At 35.3% G+C, this 21,505-nt stretch overlaps 1 protein-coding gene across 17 annotated transcripts in view; it reads right to left on the bottom strand.

The window, feature by feature from the left end:
- MBNL1 (muscleblind like splicing regulator 1) overlaps nucleotides 1–21,505 on the bottom strand; it is a 201,540-nt gene that overhangs the window by 112,234 nt on the left and 67,801 nt on the right. For 3 of the 17 annotated variants that reach the window (XM_027584020.2, XM_027584016.2, XM_027584018.2), the window contains exon 2: nucleotides 287–406. The exons of the other annotated variants lie outside the window; for them this stretch is intronic. Coding sequence is in view for 2 of the 3 variants with exons in the window: in XM_027584016.2 (XP_027439817.1) it covers nucleotides 287–292 (6 nt within the window). In the remaining variant the exon portion in view is untranslated. The remainder of the gene's footprint in view (nucleotides 1–286; nucleotides 407–21,505) is intronic. 17 annotated transcript variants of the gene reach the window in all.

Below are 21,505 nucleotides of genomic sequence, written 5' to 3'. Positions count from 1 at the left end.
AAACTTTGTTCCATATACTGAGGTATTTAACAAACTTCAGGATTAGTATCTTCAAGTAGTAAAGCTGGGAATACATAGGAACTTCATTTATGGAAGATATATATATATATAAGATCACAGATCAGGTCACAAGTGTGAAAACTAGGACTCCCCTCTAAAACAACATTCTGATGTTCAGATAATCAGAGGCCATTTTCCAATGGGCGCCGTGTCAGTCCTTGGGAGATCAGCCCTTTCCCAAAAGATACCTTTGTGAACTGGCTCCCCATATGCCTTATTCACTCACCAGCATCCATTAGCCAACTCCATGCTTTATCTTCAATAGATAAGATACAGCTTCTTCTTGCCATGGTGCCATGAAAAGGATCCAGAAGGTTCCCTTTAAACAACATTTCCTGAGTGACTGCTGTAGCACCAAGAGTAAAGGATGTGCCAGGTCAGCCCCTTTTCCTTCCCAGCAGTATTAGCAGCAGCGGCAGCAGCAGAAGCTGGAGCAGACCGTTTAGACCCAACTCCTTGCAGGATGCTAGCCAAAGCACTCTTGTTTACTCTACACCTAGACAGAGTTTGCCCGTATGTTTGCACCTTTCCCAAAGTGTCAAAACAGGTGTTTTCCTGTGATCACGCTTAAAATCTGCTCCCCAAACAAGGTGATAAATATACTCTTACTAGGAAATTTTAAGTTTCTAATTCTATGGAAAACATGTTCTTAAAGGTTTACTTTATTATAAGGAAGGCTTGATGAATCCTTTTAGGAGTTCATTCGCCCTCCTCGCTTCTAATAAGCAAGTGGATTGCCCTAAAATTTCCTGTTAATGAAAGAAAGGATGTTACCATATAAAATAAATGCCATCATGCAATACTGGTCACCTCTTTCCTAATGCTCTATCTGCCTTCCTGGCATAGAGTCACTTTTTGCAAACACTGTTTTCATAATCTTTACAACACTCCCAACAGATGGGGAAATATCAGGTCTTATGATCTTTATTTTACAGAAGAAACAATGACTTCTTTGCTACTATATTTTATTCCCATTTTGATGTTATTGATGAGTTGGTTTTACTTCCAGTACTGTTCAACTTAATGAGTGGCTAGAATATGGCCGCGCAACAGAGGCAGGCAGGTAACATCATTAACAAAGCATTTCCTTTACTTAACTGATTGATCCACAGCTAAAATCCTATAGATATAGACAGTATCTAGAGACTTTTAAAAATATCAATAGCTCAAAAAAACTTTCAATAGCTCAACCAAGGATAAGTGTAATACTATTTATATAAATACTATTTACTTATTAGAGCATAACCGTATAGAGTTATAAATACCAGAACACAGAAACATTGTTCCCTGCATAGTAGAGAATACCAATTCTCATTAGCAAAATGGAAACCCTACATACACAGAATCCTAGTATATAATGTTTCTTGTATATTAATACTTTTCATGTTCACTTCATCATCAAAGTAATAACAGGAACAATCATTAACACTTATTGAATGCTCACGAAGTTGCCAGGCATTGTTCTTAGTGCTTTAAACGTGTGATCCCATTTAATCTTCACAGCAACTACAGATCATATATTATTACTGCCTCATTTCGCAAATGAGGATACTGAGGTTCCGTCAGGTTCCATCACACGTTTAAAAGTCACAGAGCTCGCAACTGACACAGACCCAGGTTGTCCAGTTCAGAACTGGAGGTCTTAAACATTTTGCTAAAACTGCCACATTCGTTTTGGTTTTCATTGCTTTGTGTATTGCATGTATACCTTTAACAAGATAGACATTAGAAAGTGTTTGCATAAAATTAAGATTTAATGATGGCTAACACGTATATGGTACATATTGTGTGCCACGAAAATTCCGTAAGTTCTTGACACGCATGTATTATAAGGTTCACAACACCCCAACAAGGCAGACAGGCTCCCATTTCGCAGGGTACATCAGAGGAATCGGAGGCCTAGAGCATCAAGAGAGTTGCCAAAGGTCATACAGCTACTAAGGAGCGAGTGTAAGTGAACTTTGGATCTCGGGAAGGCAGCTCCTAAAGTTGTGGTTTTATGCCTACACCTATCCTTCACTGCCTCTTGAAAGCTGATGGCGTTTTACACTTAAAGAAAGGGAGTAAGAAATGCCAGGTCTGGCCGGAACCCTGGTGGGCAGAGGATCTGCTATTCCTGTCTTTTTTCAAAAACTTAATATGCATAAAGTACATCCATTTATATGATATACAAGTCTACATCCATTTCTCTTAATGATGTTTACTAACAAGGAATTACACGTTTCATGTGATTCTCAGGTTTTAAAAAACGTCAAGGACAATTTCAGTATCCACATTTTTTTCAAGTATATCATATCTTCAGAAGCACTAACAGGGTGGTAACATTATTATCAGCACAGTACTGGTCATCCTGTTTGGGGGATTACCACTGTTGGCAGCCATACTTCTATTTCATTCCCATCATTTAATTATACATTTAATTATGTGCAGGACCAAGACAATAATTATGAGATTAGAGGAAGCTGCAGAAATCTGAGGATCATCCCTTGAAGTATGGGCTGAAGCAACCCTGGACCAGGATACCTCCTTGAATATTCAGCAGCTGAAATGACCTTCTTTGAATTAGCGCTTAAGGACACAAAGCCACCTGGGTCACCTCAGCTCAAATCAAGCACTTAACGGTCACAAAGGTAAGAACTGAGAAACCAATGAAGAATACTGAGACCTATGTCTTTAATTTGGCAGCAAGCCTAAGTCTCTGGACTAAGTTTGGCTAGCTTCAGCTTTTTTTGGCTTTAACCTAATATAAATTAGCCCAAGAAACCATGAAAACTTCAGAGAGAAAATATAGTTATGGTGAAGGCATCTACCCTCTCAGAATTTAGCCACAAGCTATAAGAAATGCAGCCATTTGGTGGCATTTAGCAAGAAGAAATTTAGGTGCCCATGTGGCACCAGCTTGAGGTGATGCATTCGAGCCTATTTACTCTCGATTATTTTTAAAATCAAGAGTTTCCAAAGAAGGAAGATGACAATTCTTTACCCAATTTCTAGACAATTATCTTCTCTGCAGAATTCCTTGAGTGGTGGCATTATACATTGTACCCACATAAGCTTGATTCACTCTTTGGCTGACAACAAGATTTAAATTTATCTGTCTTCGATGTTAACACTAAATTAACACAAAAGTTATTCAAAAGTTCTTTAAAAAACACATTCTGACATCTTTTGGGTGAGAAAAAACAAAGTAACCTCATAGGCTTTTACATAAGATAGATCATAACAAATTATTTCTATGACCTTGGCCCTACTAAGTGATATGCTAGGAAGATCAGGCCTCATTTATGCAGTCATCTGAATATACATATATATTTTTTTCTGACTGTTAAAGTTATATACTGTTCAAGTTACCTACCGCAGCTACAATTATTATATATATATATGATTATACATATATATATCTCCAAACATATATATATTTGGATATATATTTTTTCTGACTGCTCAAGTTGTATATTGTTCAAGTTATCTACTACAGCTACAATTATTATTTCTTGCTGATGTTAATGACAGTGCAATTAAAACTGTAGAAATACAAGTTTGGGTCATTTTAAGACTTTACGTTCAGAAAGATCTCAAACAACACAAGTCATAGTTGTAGATGAATACATTAGCTGCTTCTTATTCATCAGCTCTTACTGGGTATACTCTCTTTTATTTAATTCCTTGAACTTGGCTTCATCTGGAAAGAAATACATTAATAAGCACCAACTCTAGGTCATACTTAGATCAAAACAGGTAAGGTTTCAGTGAGCTACCCAATTCTTCTGAAACTAAACAACGCATTATTACCAATCCTTAACTAATACCAAGTCAGTCAAGTATAAACTGGTGACCTAAAAGTGAAAAGCTCTAACTGTGCATTATAAATTCCTGAGTCATTTTGACCTCACAACTTTATGCTTTAAATAAACCTACATGCTAGCTAAAGAAAATCTACAAGGAACTCAGTATGACTTAGTGTTTCCAAACCAGGAAAAGGAAGGACTTTCAGTGTTCGAGATAACGTTTGTTTTCTGTAGTCTGGAAAATAAACATTTCCTATGCAGTTAAGCACAGAGATTCTGTGTGTGTGTGTGTGTGTGTGTGTGTGTGCGTTTGTGTGTGGAAAGTGCCTGTGTTTGTGTGGGTAAGGGTAGAGAGACAGAGAGGAGGAGAGGAGAAAAGAGAAAGATTTTTTTAGTAGTATTTAGTGTTCATGTAACACCAAATTTTGTGCTGGAGTTAGAATTTATCTCAGCAAGTTATGTGCACATGAACCATGAAAGAATTGCAATTTGCCAATAAAATCAACAGGAAATGCTTACCAGATCATATATATCACATTTCTATTAATTCAATGATACAGAATGATATATTACATATATAGTTACATCAAGTAATATAAGTCTTGGGTCTCTAAATTGAATTGATTTGTTATCTTTATTTCAATATACATAAGCCATTTTCTGCATTTAAATAATACCAGTATTTTTTTTCCTGATAGAAGAATAAGTGGGTTTTGTCCTGATACCATGCTTATATAACACTAGAGATATCTACTTTATTTTAATACATTTCACGTAATTTATTGCTTACTGGAGTTACTAAGCAATGAGGAGAGAAGTAATCTTTTGTATTTGTCAAGTATGGATACATATGTAACCTATTAAACAACAGTTTAAGTTGTCAAGGCATGAGTAAGGTCTTCTACTGCAACCATCCATCTTCCCATGTGTTAGTTGGAAATGCATCATACAAGCCTCTGTTCCATGTCTGGGTTCAAGATTATGAATTAAAAAACACAAATACCACCTCCATGTCAGGGATATGGCTACACCTACTAGTTCAGTTAATCCTCATTGCACAACTTTGAGGCAAGTATATTACTGTTCCCATTTGACAGATGAGAACATTCAGAGAGGTTGGAAAATCTGTCCAGCAAAATCAAAATGCCCCTAATACCTTGGGTAGAAACTAGGGACTAATGGGATTACACACACACACACACACACACACACACACACACACACCTTGCATTGGTTACTTTCTTGTTTTCTGTTATAGGGATTGTTATACATATTTTTTAAGATACACAGAGAGTTGCAATTTATATTTTTAAGGATTTATAGAAATAATTCTTAAACTATTTGGAGACTGCTACTCCTTCAGTTGTCAGATAAGAAAATATAAACGGAAAATTATTTCAAATCAAATAGCATACATATTTTAAAATGCCCAGAAGGCTTTTACTTTATCCAACACCCGAAAATAGTAGAACACTAGTTTGTTTTAAAAGAAATACATTTTCTTTACGCACGCTTGACACTGCTGGCTGACCTAAGCCAAGTCAACTCGGCTAAGGAGTAAACATTCTTTAATTTTTACAGGGTTCTTTGAATGTCAAATAGAAAATTTCCCCATTTTTGTTTTTGTTTGTTGTGAATATGAACTTTATATTGTATAATTAAATGCAACCAGTATTATTCCTTTTTTAGACCCAGTTTCACTCCTAAATTAGCTCCTGTCTGTCTCTTAGCACAGGCACTTCCAGTTCTACATTCCTGTTTAAAATATTTCTTCCCCCTCTCTCCACCTTTTTTTTTTTCCCCTTCCAGAAATGACTAATCTTCCTGTTATTCTACTCTGTCAGTTTTTCCCCTGGTATTCTTTTCATGTTGCGTAACATTTACTTTTCAACGACTCCTTTCAGAATTTTACTACTGTATCCTTGATGCTAGCCTTCCGTTTTCAAGAGATTAAAACAGTCAATATTTATATATTAGCAAGCTTTTTTGTCAACTTCTGTGCTATTCAGATTAAGCTATCTCCTCAAGCCAAAAATGCAACTATTCTTTCAACTGACATAATATAAATGTCCATTTGTTGATCGTCAAAGTTAAATTCAGTCTAATCCCCCGTTACCAGACACCACAATTAAAGGCCTCAGCTTTTTGTCTCCTTTCAAATTTCCTAAGTGTTAGCAAAGCAACATAATGCCACTTCTTTTTAAATTTTCTTAAAAATATAAAATAAAATTCTCTTGCTTTCCAGGACTTCTCCATAACATCATAAAACATGTTAGCATAGACTTACAAGCAGAATGTAAAGTTTTTCATCTTTCTGATTTTCAATTGCAAAAAATTATTTTAATTATATGCCAAGAATCTGACTTCTACCCTAATTTTAAGTGATCGTAACAGCTATATAGCTATATACTATCTGAACATGAGTAAAGAGTAGAGTTTCTATCCTAAGAGAAAATATCTGAGTTTTAGAATTACAGTGGTTATTTAAATATACCTAAAATTTATGACATAATATTGCATACCTAACAAAATGTTAATCATAAGATTTACATAGTCCATTTTTTGGCAAATTCAATATTATATTCATTTTCTCATAGTCATAGAATCCCACAGGAAAAGCAGTATCTTACTAGTCCTATTTACACTGGCTATTCACACAAGAAGATGCTCACAAGGTTTTAGAAACTGTACATTTTTCTAAAATCCAAGAACACCTTTAAAAATCCTGAAAAAATATACTTTAATTACAGGAGATAAAGATATCCCTAAAATATCACCCTCACTTTCTGAAAATAAAAGGCAAATAAAGTTCAAATATTTGCTTAAGTTAAAATAGCATAAGCTCTTCCTATTTACTTTTAGTCTTGGGGGAATCCCCATTATTTCCTCTTCTTACTTTTTCAAATGACAAAAACTAAAACTTCCTTGTTTGTCACATATAATGCCCTATATGTGGGTATAACATTTTTCTTTGGGTCAGCACAAATAACTTAAATTTCAAGCCTCTTTATTGTCCCTATTTCAGACTCTAGGGCCAGGGACTCTAAAGTCAGCTAAAACATTCTTGGTTAATATTTATCATATAGGACATCAAATGTTATAGTAACCCAAACCAGATTCATATACATGTTTATTTTTTTAAATTACATCACATTTTATGTAGAAAACAAATCCAAACTATATATTCTTGAAAAAGGCAGGGCTCATGTCCATGTCCCCAGCAACTAGCACAGTGCTTACCTCTTCCCACTCCCCCAAAAAAGATGCTCAATAAATATCTTCTAAGTGGATAAATTCAATCATATAGGGGTATATTATGGTAAATAAAAAAGGAAGGACAAGATACTTCCTGGCACCATGGGAAGTAATATTCTCAAAATGCATTAATCAAAAAAAAAGAGGATTAGGAGAAATCATTCAAAGAATATCCCCAAAGGAAATTTTTTTTAAAGATTTTATTTATTTACTTGAGAGAGAGAATGAGAGAGAGAGAGAGAGCACATGAGAGGGGGGAAGGGTCAGAGGGAGAAGCAGACTCCCTGCTCAGCAGGGAGCCCGATGCAGGACTCGATCCCGGGACTCCAGGATCATGACCTGAGCCGAAGGCAGTCGCTTAACCAACTGAGCCACCCAGGGACCCTCCCCAAAGGAAATTTTATCAAAATTTGTTAGAGTACTTTGAATGAAGCTGTAACTATACTTAGGTCTTATATTAAGAAAAAAGTTAATGTCTGATTCTGAAATTGATAAATAAAACTAATGCATTTTCCCCACCTTTCTAATATAAACCATATTGTGGAGGTGCCAATTAGTTAGTAGGAAAAAGTTCTTTATAGAAAAATTACAGGTAATTAATGTAGGAAAAATGATATAACTAAAAGTCACCATCCTGCAATCCCTAAAAAAAAAAAAAAAAAAAAATGAAGCTATGAACTGATCAACAATGAGGTGAAACCACTGGTCCAAGTCTGATGAACTTTATAGGACTGGCCCAGGCTGACCTGAACTCACTCACAGATTTCAGCATCATTAAAAGTGGGAACAACAGGGCACCTGGGTGGCTCAGCTGGTTAAGCGACTGCCTTCAGCTCAGGTCATGATCCTGGAGTCCCGGGATGGAGTCCCGCATCAGGCTCCCTGCCCAGCTAGGAACCTGCTTCTCCCTCTGGCCCTCCTCCCTCATGTGCGCTCTCTCTCTCTCTCTCTCTCATTCTCACTCTCTCAAAATAAATAAATAAATCTTTAAAAAAAAATAAAAAAATAAAAGTGAGAACAACAGAAATTATGCCCCCTTGGTGTGATGCAATCGAAACTACAGAGCACCATGTAGGAAGTATTCTCACCAAATAATAATAAATTGCATTACAATTGAACTCAAGTCTAGCTTCAATTTCTAGTCTACAGAAAATCGGGGTGATGGAAGAACAAGGTAAACATCACTATAAGGAAACAATTAGCTAAATTTAGAAGCTCAAATCTTCATGACAATGACTGAAGTTTTCAACAAATAAAGGTATGGGGAGAAAAAAAGGAGCAGAAATTATCATAGAGTAGGAGAATCTTAAAAGATATAACATCCAAATGGAGTATGTAAATCCTGTTTAGATGCTCATCTGATCACTCCACCTATAAAAAGGCTCTTGCAGTGACAACAGGGAAAAATTGAACAAAAAGTGGGTACTAAGTAATATAATGCAATTATTATCAATTTTCATAGATTTGGAAATAGAGTTACATTTAAAACACGTTCTCATCTGTTACAGATACACACTAAAAAAGTTGTAGATATACTAATAGGATATCTGAGATCTGTTTTAAAATACGTCAAGGATAAAAGGTTATGTGTAAGGTAATAAATGAAATAAGATGGGTAAAATGTTGACTGATGCATACAGGATACATGCATACAAAATGCTGATTCATACATCAAAAATAGTGTTATAGTTTCTCTAATTTTGGATATGTTTGAAAATTGCCATAATAATGTTTAAAGCTTAAAAAATATCACCACAAACAGAAAGCAAAAGAGAATGAGTTAAGTTACCATCTGGAAGAATAACCAAACTTTCCATTATATTTCTGACCCAGAGTCACAAAGCCTAGTGGACAAGCTAGACTTTGCTTCTTACAGTATGATTTGGCTGACCTAACTCAATTCATTTACATCATAAATATAATATCATAAATACCATAAACATAAACATAAATATCTCTATCTGTAACAGAAAAACGACTGACTTAACCTACTTCAAAAAATCACACACACACACACACACACGGAAATAAATTATAAATTTTAAAAAATCTTAAAAATATAGATATCATTATTAAAATGCTTTCTTGTTCACCTTCATGTCACATGTATATGTATTATAATTCAACCAAATGTTAATGTCTTTATAAGCAAAGTCTGTGTCTTATTCTTTTAATCAACAACCATTCAACATATGTTTCTAATGGGTCTACTACATATCAAGTATTCCACTAAATAGTAAGAACACAAAGGTGGTGAGAGAGAGGGAGGAAGGTACATAATTACCATTCATGTGCCAAAGACAGTTACAGAGATATGAATGGGGCATACTACAGACACAAAAAAGACAAGACAATAACATGGCCAGGGCTAGGGTGAGGAGAAACTTCCTAGTGGAGTTAATATCTAACCTAAATCTAAATATGAAAAAACTTTACAAATATTTTAGGAAGGAAAAAAAGTTCTAAGGAGAAAGAAAGGACAAAAAACTTTAGGTTGGAACAGCAAAAAGAGCTTCCTCTTTTCCAACAGGGCACTATCACTAATACTCAATGTTACAGGCACTGGGCCTCAATCAGTGACCCACTGGACTCAACAAAATGCTAAATACTTAGTAAGGGATCAATAAATATCTATTAAGGTACAGAGAGAAACGGTAGTACTATTTGAGTGCTCACTGGGCACCAGGCATTTTGCTAATATATTGAGATAAACATATTTCTTTTTTTTTAAGATTTTATTTAGTTTATTTGAGAAAGAGAGAAAGTGAACGAGAGAGAGAGAGAGAGAGAGAAGGAGCAGGGGGAAGAGCAGAGGGAGTGGGAGAAGCAGGCTTCCCACTGAGTAGGGATCCTGATGTGGGGCTCGATTCCAGGACTCCAGAATCATGACCTGAGTCGAAGGCAGATGTTTAACTGACTGAGCCACCCAGGCGCCCCGAGATAAATGCATTTCTTATTCAACCTCACATCAACCCCAAGGTAGGTCCTAACTTACAGATTAGGACACTGGGGCACAGAAGGGCTAAGTAACTTGCTCAGTCACTCCATTAACAAGTGGTATATTAAGCGATGTTCTGAAGGTTTCAAACAATGTGGAAAGAAAATATCTGGAAATAAAATTCTATATGGCTATTCTACATGGTCAATCAATTAAAAAAAGAAAAGATGACACTATAAACAGTGCTAAGTGTCTAAGTGGCTTTCTGGAGAGGGAAGGACCTTGAGTTGTGGATTTGTCAATTTCTATGATGTAAATACTCCCACCATGGCCAATTTCAAGCTGCCGACATGACATCACTTAACCTGGAGTTGGGAAGAAATCTTTACGTGAGCCAGCTCCAGCACACCACTGGGGCCATAGCCTTCAACAACCCATTCAGGTAGAGAGTTATATTAACAGGCTGATTATATGATCAAGAGGATAACAAGCAAATCAAAGAAAAGGTACAACCACTAGCTTATACATACAAGTAACAGCCAATTCATGTTTGCAATGAATGAACTCCTAAGGAGTAGAATATAATGTATGAAAGGCAATGAGATTCCTCAAGGAAATATACATTTTCTGTGAACAAAGAGCTGACACTTAAAAAAGTATTCTTTCTATGTGATTAATGAACTGTGATTACTAAGTGATTTCCTACTAAACTATTCCTCTCTAAGGTAACACATAAGAGGATTTATTTCTAATTAGAAAAGTTAAAAATGAAAACACAGTTGAAGGAAATTAGTTGATTTGGGTCATCAACAGACATGGCAACCAAAAAAGGGGAGATTACTTTTGCATACTCTGTGTTTTACGAGCTTCCTGCCATATACAAGGTGTTGAATGATACTGATCAGAAGGAAGAAGAGAAAAAAAAGCCAATCATAGAACTAGATTTATATACACTAGTCTTACTTATAGTTAAAGAATATGCAGATATATGTATATAAAAGGGAGTTCACAAATGATTAATATTAGTGTATTTACACCATTGCTTTAAAAAACACTCCTTTAGGTTACTCATTTAACAACAGCACTGAAAGAATAAGCACAGTTAAATGAATTTTACATGTGTACAAAAGGGAGTTAGAATTATTAATATTAATATATTGCTCCTACCTCCTTACAAAGTCCCTTTATCATTGAACAAGTGTCCAATAAATAAATACATCTAGATAAATTTTTAATGAAATATATAAAATAGATTTTTCACATAGAATGCAAATATAATGTTGAAGAGAAGCAACTGGTGATTAGCAAAGCAAAAAAATAAAAAGATAACTTAAATACAAATTTCTTGAGATGTCTTGCAACGTTAAACCAGATGTCTACATTTTGGGCATGTGGGCAGTCCGAAGACCTGGGACTGAATCAGGCTCTCATGAACCTGCAGCCTATCTATTAGTTAACAGAATCCTGGCTTCAAGAGACTCCATAGGAAAACAAACAAACAAACAAAAAAACCACAATTCATTAGCACCTCATTATGCTATTTAATACACATGCAAAACAAATGCAAAAGATGCTTCTGAGCCTTGTTAAGAGTCTCAGTACGTTGTTTTCTGATGTTCTTGTCTCAATAGTAAGTCCTAGACATCTTTTCCTGGGTCAATTTGACTATTGATTTTTACTCATAATGCTTATCAAAGGCAGAAAGATATCACTTTTTTAGTCTAATGCCTTAGGGGAGAAAAATTCATAGAATAAATGATTTAAAATGAAAAAAAATCAATCAACACTGCCTAGTACATAAAATATCTCAAACAACCAATTTTGTTACTTAATTAAATTAACAATTTTTTCAGCCCAGTTATGAGACTGAGATGAGAGTATAGGTATATATTTTTATCTTTGTGATATCACAATTAGTTGAGAAGTAAAAATTCAAGTCAAATAATTCTAGTGTTCTACATACAATGCTGATTTCATTTCCTTGAATGAAAGAGGCCTTTCAAAGAGGTGACTGCGTCAACTTTTAATGAAATGTACAGTCTAATTTATAACTGTGACATCTACAATTAGTTTGTTTTTTTTGTAAAGCTTGGAGGTGGGATCAGGAAGGTTATAGCATGGACCAGGAAGGTTATAGCCTGGACCAGGAAGGTTATAGCCTGGACCAGGAAGGTTATAGCCTGGACCAGGAACTAAGATTCCAACTGGCACTCCACATTTCACCCCATTTTAATAATAGCAAAGTAATATTTACTGGAAGTTTACCATGTGTCAGGCCTATGGGCAGACACCGGAGATTCACAGATGACAAAAGGCACAGTCTCTGCTTTTAAAAAAGCTTCCGGACAGGGTACATGGGCGTTCAAACTAACTACAATGGTATGATAGAGTTCTAATGTGTCTATTGACACTGCGTTTTCATGCAGTAAAATAACCTTATAAGTAATATATGTGTTTTCGCATTTCTATACAATGGTAATATTACCTAACTTATTAGAATCCTATCTAAAACGAAAGTGAATAGGCTTTGGGCCAGAGATTAAGAGACTGCCTTAGGTGAAAATTATTCTGTCCATATGTAAAAAACAAACAAAACAAAAAAACTCAAGGGAAAACAAATACTACTATCTCTTCCACTTAGTTTGAAAGTGGATCTGACTACACGGTCTTTTGAAATTAACATGTCACTACATGCTATACAAATAGGAAGGAAGGCCTGAAATAGAGATACGTAGTTACTCATACTAAACTCCTGACCATTTCCATGATGAAGAATGGCATACCGGGCTCAATTTGCTATCTCCTGAAAATTTTCATTATTTCCCAGACTGCAAGATTAGAAAATTAGACTAGCCTCATAATTATGAGCAAACAAAACAAACATAGTGGGGAAGTCTTCTCTAAATTCATCTCTTTTGCTCAGGACAGTAAGTATTACTTCATTCCAAGGGGAGATGCTCTATATAGAGTCCATATCTCTTTAAGATTATTATCAAGGCCTTACCTTTTCTGAAAACACACACTGTTTGCAGAAAAGCATGCCAAATCTAAAATAATGGATCAGCAGAACTTATTCTCCAAGCAGATGACATTTACAAATTGTGAATCTCCTTGAAGAGGGCCAATAAGTCTCAAGGAGTAATATATCTTAATGTTCAAGTGGCGATTGCAGCATTTGTTACCAGCTACATAATTACTCCACTCTAACCCTTAATGAGCCTGAAGTACTAAATTTTTAATCCACCCCCCCATGACCCTCTTCAAAATGGATAAATATAGGTTTCTTCTCAAATACTTAATTGCTAGGATACTGGTATCAACACATAATCTGGATCATTTTTGACCCTCTAGAGCTTTTTATTTCTTTTTAAAACAGCTTATATCACATAGTTCCTAAAATAATTACTGGAGGGAAAAAGTCATGAGCAGGTTAACAAGGGGCAGGGCCTAGGCATTTATACTTTTTAGAAGCCTAGACTCTCTTTTCTGCTTCAGGTTGAAGATTTACAATACTATAAAGTTTTCACATTTGGAAGGCAAATTTTTTTTTTCTTTCTAAAAGTAAAGTGTGGAGAAATTTAAGGGCAACAGAGATACATGGACCTCCCTATAAATAATATGTATCTTTGCTATTATTATTTCTACAATAAAACAACAATAATTATAGTTGCTATAGTTGCAGTCTGGTGCCCAGAACGTTCCTCTCATAATAAATACCAACACTGATCTAGGCTCTTCTCAACATTCTCAGTAGAGGGGTTTTTGTTTTGTTTTGTTTTTTTTAAAGGAAGGAAGGAAGGAAGGAAGGAAGGAAGGAAGGAAGGAAGGAAGGAAGGAAGAAAAGAAAAGAAAAAAGAAAAGAAAAGAAAAGAAAAAGAAAAAGAAAAGAAAAGAAATAACAAAACACTGATAATATTGCTATCCTGGTAATATCACTTCTCCCTATGCAACTTTTGAAGAGTAAATATTATTCTACATAAGCTTGATACTTTTCTAACAAAGCACTTTTATTAACAGAGAGTTAATATTGTTACAAAATAACTGTTTTGCGCCACTGGCCCCACCAATTATCATTCCACATTAGAGACATGGGCTGTATGTACAGTCATGCATCAGGAAGCCTGACCGGGTCCCTACGTTCTGCCTGTACAAGATAACACACAAAACATGGAGTAAGTGCAAAGAAAGGCCTGTTCCAGAAATTTACATCAGGATAACATAAACACAATCCATTAGAGTGCCAGAGCAATTTAACTGCTTGGGTCCTACCATAAATGAAGGATGCCTTAGAGAAATACTTTTTATAGTTATATGTTGCTGTCCAACAAATGTCCCATTCCATGAAAAAAAATCCTCTAACATTGAATTTAAAGGCACATAAAATCAGGGCGCCTGGGTGGCTCAGTCGGTTGAGCATCAGGACTCTTGATTTTGGCTCAGGTCCTAATCTCAGAGTCCTGGGTTCAAGCCCCACAGCATGCTCCCTGCTCAGCGGGGAGTCTGCTCGAGAGTCTCTGATTCTCTCTCTCTCTCTCTCTCACTCTCCCCCTCTGCCCTCTAAAATAAATAAATAAATCTTTAAAAAAAAACACATAAAATCTGCTCATAATTATTGGTCATGGTCAGGAAGAAACACTGCTTTCAATTCATCAAACACTTAATAAATGGCAAGGATATTCAAAACACCATACATACAGAGGTGATTGATGTAAGCTTCCCTTTCTTAAGGAGCTTAAAAGCTAGTGTGAAAAAAAAGAAACACAAACAAATGAACTGTAAGATCAGGTATTATGTGATTTATCCTGTGATACACAGAATGCTAGGGAAAAGTAGACAAGAAAAGTTATTCATTTCATGGAGTATGTCTCATTTGATAATCATTGTATACTGAGGGCCTCTTATGAGTAAGGGCACAGAGACAGAACTAAATTCGTCCGTCACCTGAAACCACAGGTTGGCTACAGATCCAAGAGTTTAGCAAACAAACAAAAAGCATCCATGTAAGAATCAATTGGCTATGCAGAATTTGCAATATAGGGTATAAATACAAGGTATTGTAGATTTTATTATAATCTTAAACTGTGTCCTATTTCTTCTTTTATTAGTTAGTTTTATAACAAACTCAGGTATATACATACATACTTTTTTTTTTTTTGGAGAGCCTGTTATTAAAGAGCAAGACACCATAAACCTTTAATGCCACCAGTAATCAAGGCATCAGAAGAGTCAAGGAAGTTATTCACCTTTAATAGCAGCAAACAGCAGTGACTTGACCTTAAGAGCAGTTTTCATCAACCAGGTGTGTCAGTCAAGCCATTTTCATGAAATGAGACAAGATATTCCAGTTTTTGCTGGAACCTATTGACTAGTCATATTTAAAGGGTCCCGATGATCTTAGGATCTTTATGACTATAATTGGGCCCTAACCTCACTGGCGGCTCCTTGGTTCCCTAAGCAGTAAAACAAATGGATTGTATGATATTGTTTCTAAAGACTCTTCTAACTGCAATCCCAAGAATCTATCGATCACTGGGATTGAGTTCAATATTAAAAGCAATAAAGGAAAGAACTTCTTCTTTTTTCATGGAAAAACCTAGCACCTGAGGTTTTTATTCTTAAAATTTTTATAAAGCCTCACTTGCCGTGGAGTCTTTGACTACTGAGTGATTTGTCTTGACAGTTACTCTGGTAAAAACTTTAAGTGGAATCACAGCTAAATCCCAATTTTCTTTCAAGTTCCTTCAAAAATACTAGAAACGCTTCCAACAGTACAAATAAAAATGAGATTAGTAGGTTATACTCCAAATTTTCAATATTAACCTCATATTGGAAAATCATAATAATCAAGGGTACTTAACTAGCCAGGATATTACAGTTCGAAAGCTGGCTGCAGTCTGTGAATCACTGGAGTGTCTTTTAGTTTTTAATCTGTATTGATTTTATTTCTATACTTCAAACTGACATAAGAGCTAGTCATGGCTTAGAAACAAGATTTGCAGCCCATCCTTTCAAAGATCTATGCGGTAATGATAAACCCCGTGGTTGGAATCCATCAAGCTAACACTGAGCACTGTCCCTGGGTGAGGAGTTGGTGCTGGATAATGCGTCTTTTCAAACCACCCAGAACAGAATCCGTAAACCCACAAGCAAATGATTTTCTATCGATCAAGTCCTATTTCATTCAAATACAGTTTAAAACTACATGGTGGAATAAATGCAGTAACTTTATCAACCTAAAACATTTTACCTTTAAGATTATGATGATGCGGCTTTATTTGTGCTACTAGAATTAAAAAAAAAGTTCAAGAAATAAAATGGCCAATGTTCTGCCATGACGGCTGAGTTAAAACTTATAATGCTATTACATAATTTCTTGTTGAGTTTCAAGACAATATTCATTAAATAACTGGAAATGTATGAAGCAGTATCCTTTTAAGGAGTTTTGTCATAAGATAAACACATTTTAGTGATCAAATCACTTTCAGAATGCTTGTAACTTGAGATTTCATTTTTCTTCCAACAGTGACCTGTTTTTCTCTACAACAGTTACTCAGAAAAATATTTTCAGCTAGTCATAAGAATGACTTCTTTAGAAGCCCTTTCCTTTGTACTATTAAACAGTCTGGAAAATTGCTTGCTTGACTCATTCATGCTGTCAAAATATACTACAGGTTAAGGCTGTCCATCCATTTTCCATTTCCTAAAACAACACACGCAATTTATGTATGAAGTTCTAAAGTAAGAGCATTTGGGGTTTTAGTACCACTTTCATGTGTTGATAGTTTATAAAACTATATCCACACAGGCTATGCATTTGCTATGTCTGAAGACTGCTGCTTACGGAAGAAAAGTTTCACATGTTTAAATCCATTATCCTTAAAAGGTAAAAGGTCAAATGAACAGAAGAAGGTCTCTAAGTTTTAAAAGACTATCATCACTTTTAACTTCAGGGCTACAAATGAGAATCAATTAGAAATTCAAAGAGAACATTTATAATAAGAGTCATTTGGAGATTACTCTATTTGGAGTTATTTGGCAATACTAAGAAATAAAATATGTAAAAAAAATATGAAATTCTGTCCAAAACATGAAGTTATGAAGCACACCAGGTCATCACTGTAACTCCACATTTGTTGACACACATTTTAAGACTGAAAAGTTAACACTTTTTCTTTTACCAACTGGCTATTATAATTAATAGAAAAGAGATCGCAAAAGGAAAGGTATACAATAAATGCTAATTATAATAACATACACCAAATAGCATTTTTTTGGGGGGGGGAACAGAGATCATAGGGAATGTCATTTAGAGAGAAAAAATATTTTTGAATCAGAAATCTAATGAAGACATTAATGAAATGAAGTGACTCCACCTTCTAACTACGAATAAGAAATTACTAAATAGGTGAGATTATTTTGTTTTCTTAAATCATGTTTTAAAATTTATCTACAGTGCTAATCAGAAAGCAAAGCCAGCTCTGTGTGAGAGTCTGGAGCATGCGAAGATTTCCAGATGGTTTTATCCTTAGGAGAAAAATACATCTTCTATATAGATTGAGAAGTCATGGCAAAAATACTATGTTTCCTGAACCTCTCAGCAATGTTAAAAGAGCGATTGTTAACCAGTAGCATATAGCTGTTTAAATATATATTTGGCCCTGTTTCTGTTTCTTGGTTTAGAGACTCCAAGTGAGTAAGTCTAGCTGGTAGGGCAAGTGGTGATGGGGAGGAGAGGGAGGAATATACTTTTCCAAGTCTTTTTTGCTTTGTGCCGGAAGCCTGGAAAAGTACCCGAGATGCTGTTTGGCACACAGTGGGCATGCCATGTAAGCTGTTGACTCACTTGAAATTAAGTGGATCCTACTGTTAGTATGGTTGATCACTAGGCAAGGGAAAAGTTTAGGTTTAGTAGGTATTTGGAGCATAAGTGGTCCAATTGGCACCATCTCTTATATACTGTGTTCAATCCTGAGCTTTTCATATTTCTACTGTTAAAGTTCTGAACTGGGAGGTCTTTTGAGGCCAGGATTTTAATAAGCATTTCAAAAAAAAAACTGTCATAATTGTTTATGTTCCCTCATTCTTCAAAAATCATAGGCTAGCCAAATAAACCAGAGGTGACAAAATGTTGTAGATCAAAAAACCCTGGAAGGTATTAACACAGGGAGAGGGTGGTCCTCCAATCATTCTGAAGCAAATGTATTTTGAAAAAGTAAGCAAACTTAAACTTTGAGGTCATAATTCTAGGAAGGATTAATAAGGAACACCTTTATTAACATGAAAGTCACTTTCATCGTCAGTATCCCAATATTGTTTCCTAACTTAGTATTTCCATAAGAGAGAGAAAAAGAGAGGGACAGAGAGAGAGAGAGAGAGAGAGAGAGAGAGAGAGAATGCTCTTCGACTGTTGATATTATCTGTAGAGACTTGTCCGCTGGAAAATGTTTCTTTAACTTTGGTTTGGCTCCTACCTTGGAGCTGATGGGAAATAAAAACTTTTCCATGGATTAGAGCCAACTGAGCTGCTAAAACAAAAGGTAACATTCATCAGTGAACCATGGTACCATGATCTCATTCTGAAGGTTAATTTTTTGTACCTTAAGTGTGGACTGTCTAAAGTTTGGAAAAGTTAAACAATTAATGTTAAAGAAACTAAGTAAATATCAGCCTTATCTTACATGTTGTTATTTACATGGAAAAAATTTTTTTAACTATGAAACATGAAAGAAAACAGTCGAGAAAAAGAACTCATTTGATTCCTAGCTTATTTTGCTTAACTTTCTATCGCCGCAATCCCACCAAAATGTGAGTGCCCCAGACACATCTACATCCTGCTTATTATTTCTACTTATATCCAGTAATACGTAGTTTCAACAGGAAACCATTCTTAAGGAGAAGTGAATTTTTATCAATAAAACATGAGCATCTGAAGGTGGTACCCACCTAGATTTTTAAAAGAAAATCCCAGGTTTTACCCATCTGCTCACTAAATATCAACTGACCATTTAATTCCAGGAAGGCCTTACGGCATAATTTTTGGCATCTTCTAAAAAGCTGAAGACAAATTTTACTTTCCCTCCCTCAGAGGTCCTCCTATACTTTCTCCTAATTCTTTCACACGTTAAAAGCCTAAATAGCCAACTCAATTAAACAGACTGTAAGCATCTCCTTTGAACATATATTTGATCCTTTTTCAACATCAAGTAATACAACTAACTCATTGCCGCATACTAAATCAAGGCACAGCAGAAGAGAATGGGCAATAATCGGTATCCTTAACAATAAGGCAGTGGCACGGCTCAGTAAATCAAACAGTAAATGCACAACTCATATTCTGGATTAGAATGTAACAAAATTTCTACACAACTGCAAAGGAAATACTGAAGCTAGCCATGGGAAACCACTAGGCTGTATTATTCCTGAAGAACCAATAAAATCATGAAGCTGGGATTTCCCCTACTTGCTGCAAAAAGATATACTCTCCTATGTCTAACCAAAGTCAGAAGTCTCAAGCTCGTGAATTAGGCAGCACCTTTAAATACGCTGGAGCAAAAGAGACCATTCCACAGGGCTAGAATTGGATCCCTATCAATTCGGAGTAACAGTGAAAGGGTGGGGGGGGGGAATGAGGATGTGGTAAATGGAATATTATGACCTTGGATACTTCTTTACACCTTTGAAGAAGTAAGTGGTAGACATTTCACCAAGTAAGTTTATATAGGCCTAGAAAGAACGAAGTAGGGATGGTGCAAATCATGAAAAAGTGGGACTTTAATATTTAACCTTCTACTCTGTGCAGATACTTTATTGAATAAACATCAATTTTATTTTTGAAGAAAGTCTTAGGTGAGTCTTGTAGGAAGAAATTTACTTAAATAATATAGTGTTTGAAATATCAAATGTGAATTATTTATTTTAGACCAGCATAGAGCTAAAGAGGCATTAGTTCTAAATGAAATTAAATTTGGAACAGATGGCTACAACCACTTTTTCATTCATGGATAACTGCATTTAGAAATGGGTTTCCATGCCCAGACAATGATATAAACACTGAATTATTTCATCAATATTACCCCCAATGAGTTTAACATCAAGGGGCACACACGTTGAGAGGCTAATGGGCATCTTCTCTTGATAATAGGTAAGTAAAAAAGCTAGGACGTGATACTGCACATTTTTATACATCATCCAGATAAAAGTTGTTTTTAATTTTTTAACCAAATAATGGATAGATACTTTTGGGACAATATGTGAATTGATGTGATATTTATTCTGACATAAGGCAAGTTCCTCTCATATGGGGAAAGATAACTTAGACTGAATTCCAGCACTGGGACAAGAACAACCACACAAGCAGCTACCATGTATATAGAGTATTTACAATGAGTGAGACACTGCATCAAGTGACCTGGATTATATAACTGATCTCACCGACTCCACACGAACCTTCAAAGCAGGTGTTCTGAGCAACCTTTTATAGAGGAGGCACAAAGTGACTGACACCCAGTCAGTAAGAAGTAACTGATAGAACCAAACCCAGATCCAGCTGAATTCATGCTTTGGGCTTTTAACCAGCTCTTACCTCTTTGCCATAAACATTTCTGCATTTGGCTTTTGCAATTATTCTGAAGACCCTACTTTGATGAAAAATTCCAAGGTAGCGTTGGGACTAAGTGAAAACCACCAATGGCCATTTTATCATTATTCCTGGCACCAATATTTGCTATAAAGTAATACTCATTATAAATGTCATCCCAAAGAAAAGAACACAGAGGCCAATCCAGACATTCAGAAAAGATCAATCAATCAAGCTAATACTAAAGCAAACTCATGAAGAAAATGCCCAGAGAAATGAAGTCAAAGAACAAAAAATACTGTTCACTTTTTCCTGTGATCAATTTTGTCCTAGACATGAAATAAGTTTGACTTTTACTCCACGTTTGAATTTATATATCAAAGACAATTGTGTCAAAAATCATTCTAACTAGCTGTTCAACTAAACTGATACATTCAAGAAAATGGCCCCAAGGCTGGGAGTTTCTAATCATTCAAAGAAAGAATCCTCGTAATACTTGTTATTGATGTTAAAGGTTGTCTGTTCACTTTTCTCCACGCTATCATTCATCCAAATGAACTGCCCTGTGAGAATATATATTTCCCACAGGACATTTTAAATCATATAATGAACACTAATATTTGAGATACATCTCTTGACAGTCCAGAATTACAATTTAAACTAATACTTACTAATACCCACAAAGCTCAGGTATTTTATATTCTTAAATCCATGTTTTTCTGAGAGCAAACATGCTCTTTCTGCCATATCACAGACAAAATGCAACCAGTGATGCTTATATTTATATAGTCATTTTTATTCCAATTACACAGAATGCAAAAGTCTTAAGAAGAATAGTGTGAGCTACTTTAAAATTAAAGTATTCATGTGGAAACACTTCCTCTCACT

This window comes from Zalophus californianus, chromosome 1 (assembly GCF_009762305.2).
Source record: "Zalophus californianus isolate mZalCal1 chromosome 1, mZalCal1.pri.v2, whole genome shotgun sequence".
Lineage (NCBI taxonomy): Eukaryota > Metazoa > Chordata > Mammalia > Carnivora > Otariidae > Zalophus > Zalophus californianus.
This window is presented reverse-complemented; position numbering and strand designations above follow the sequence as displayed.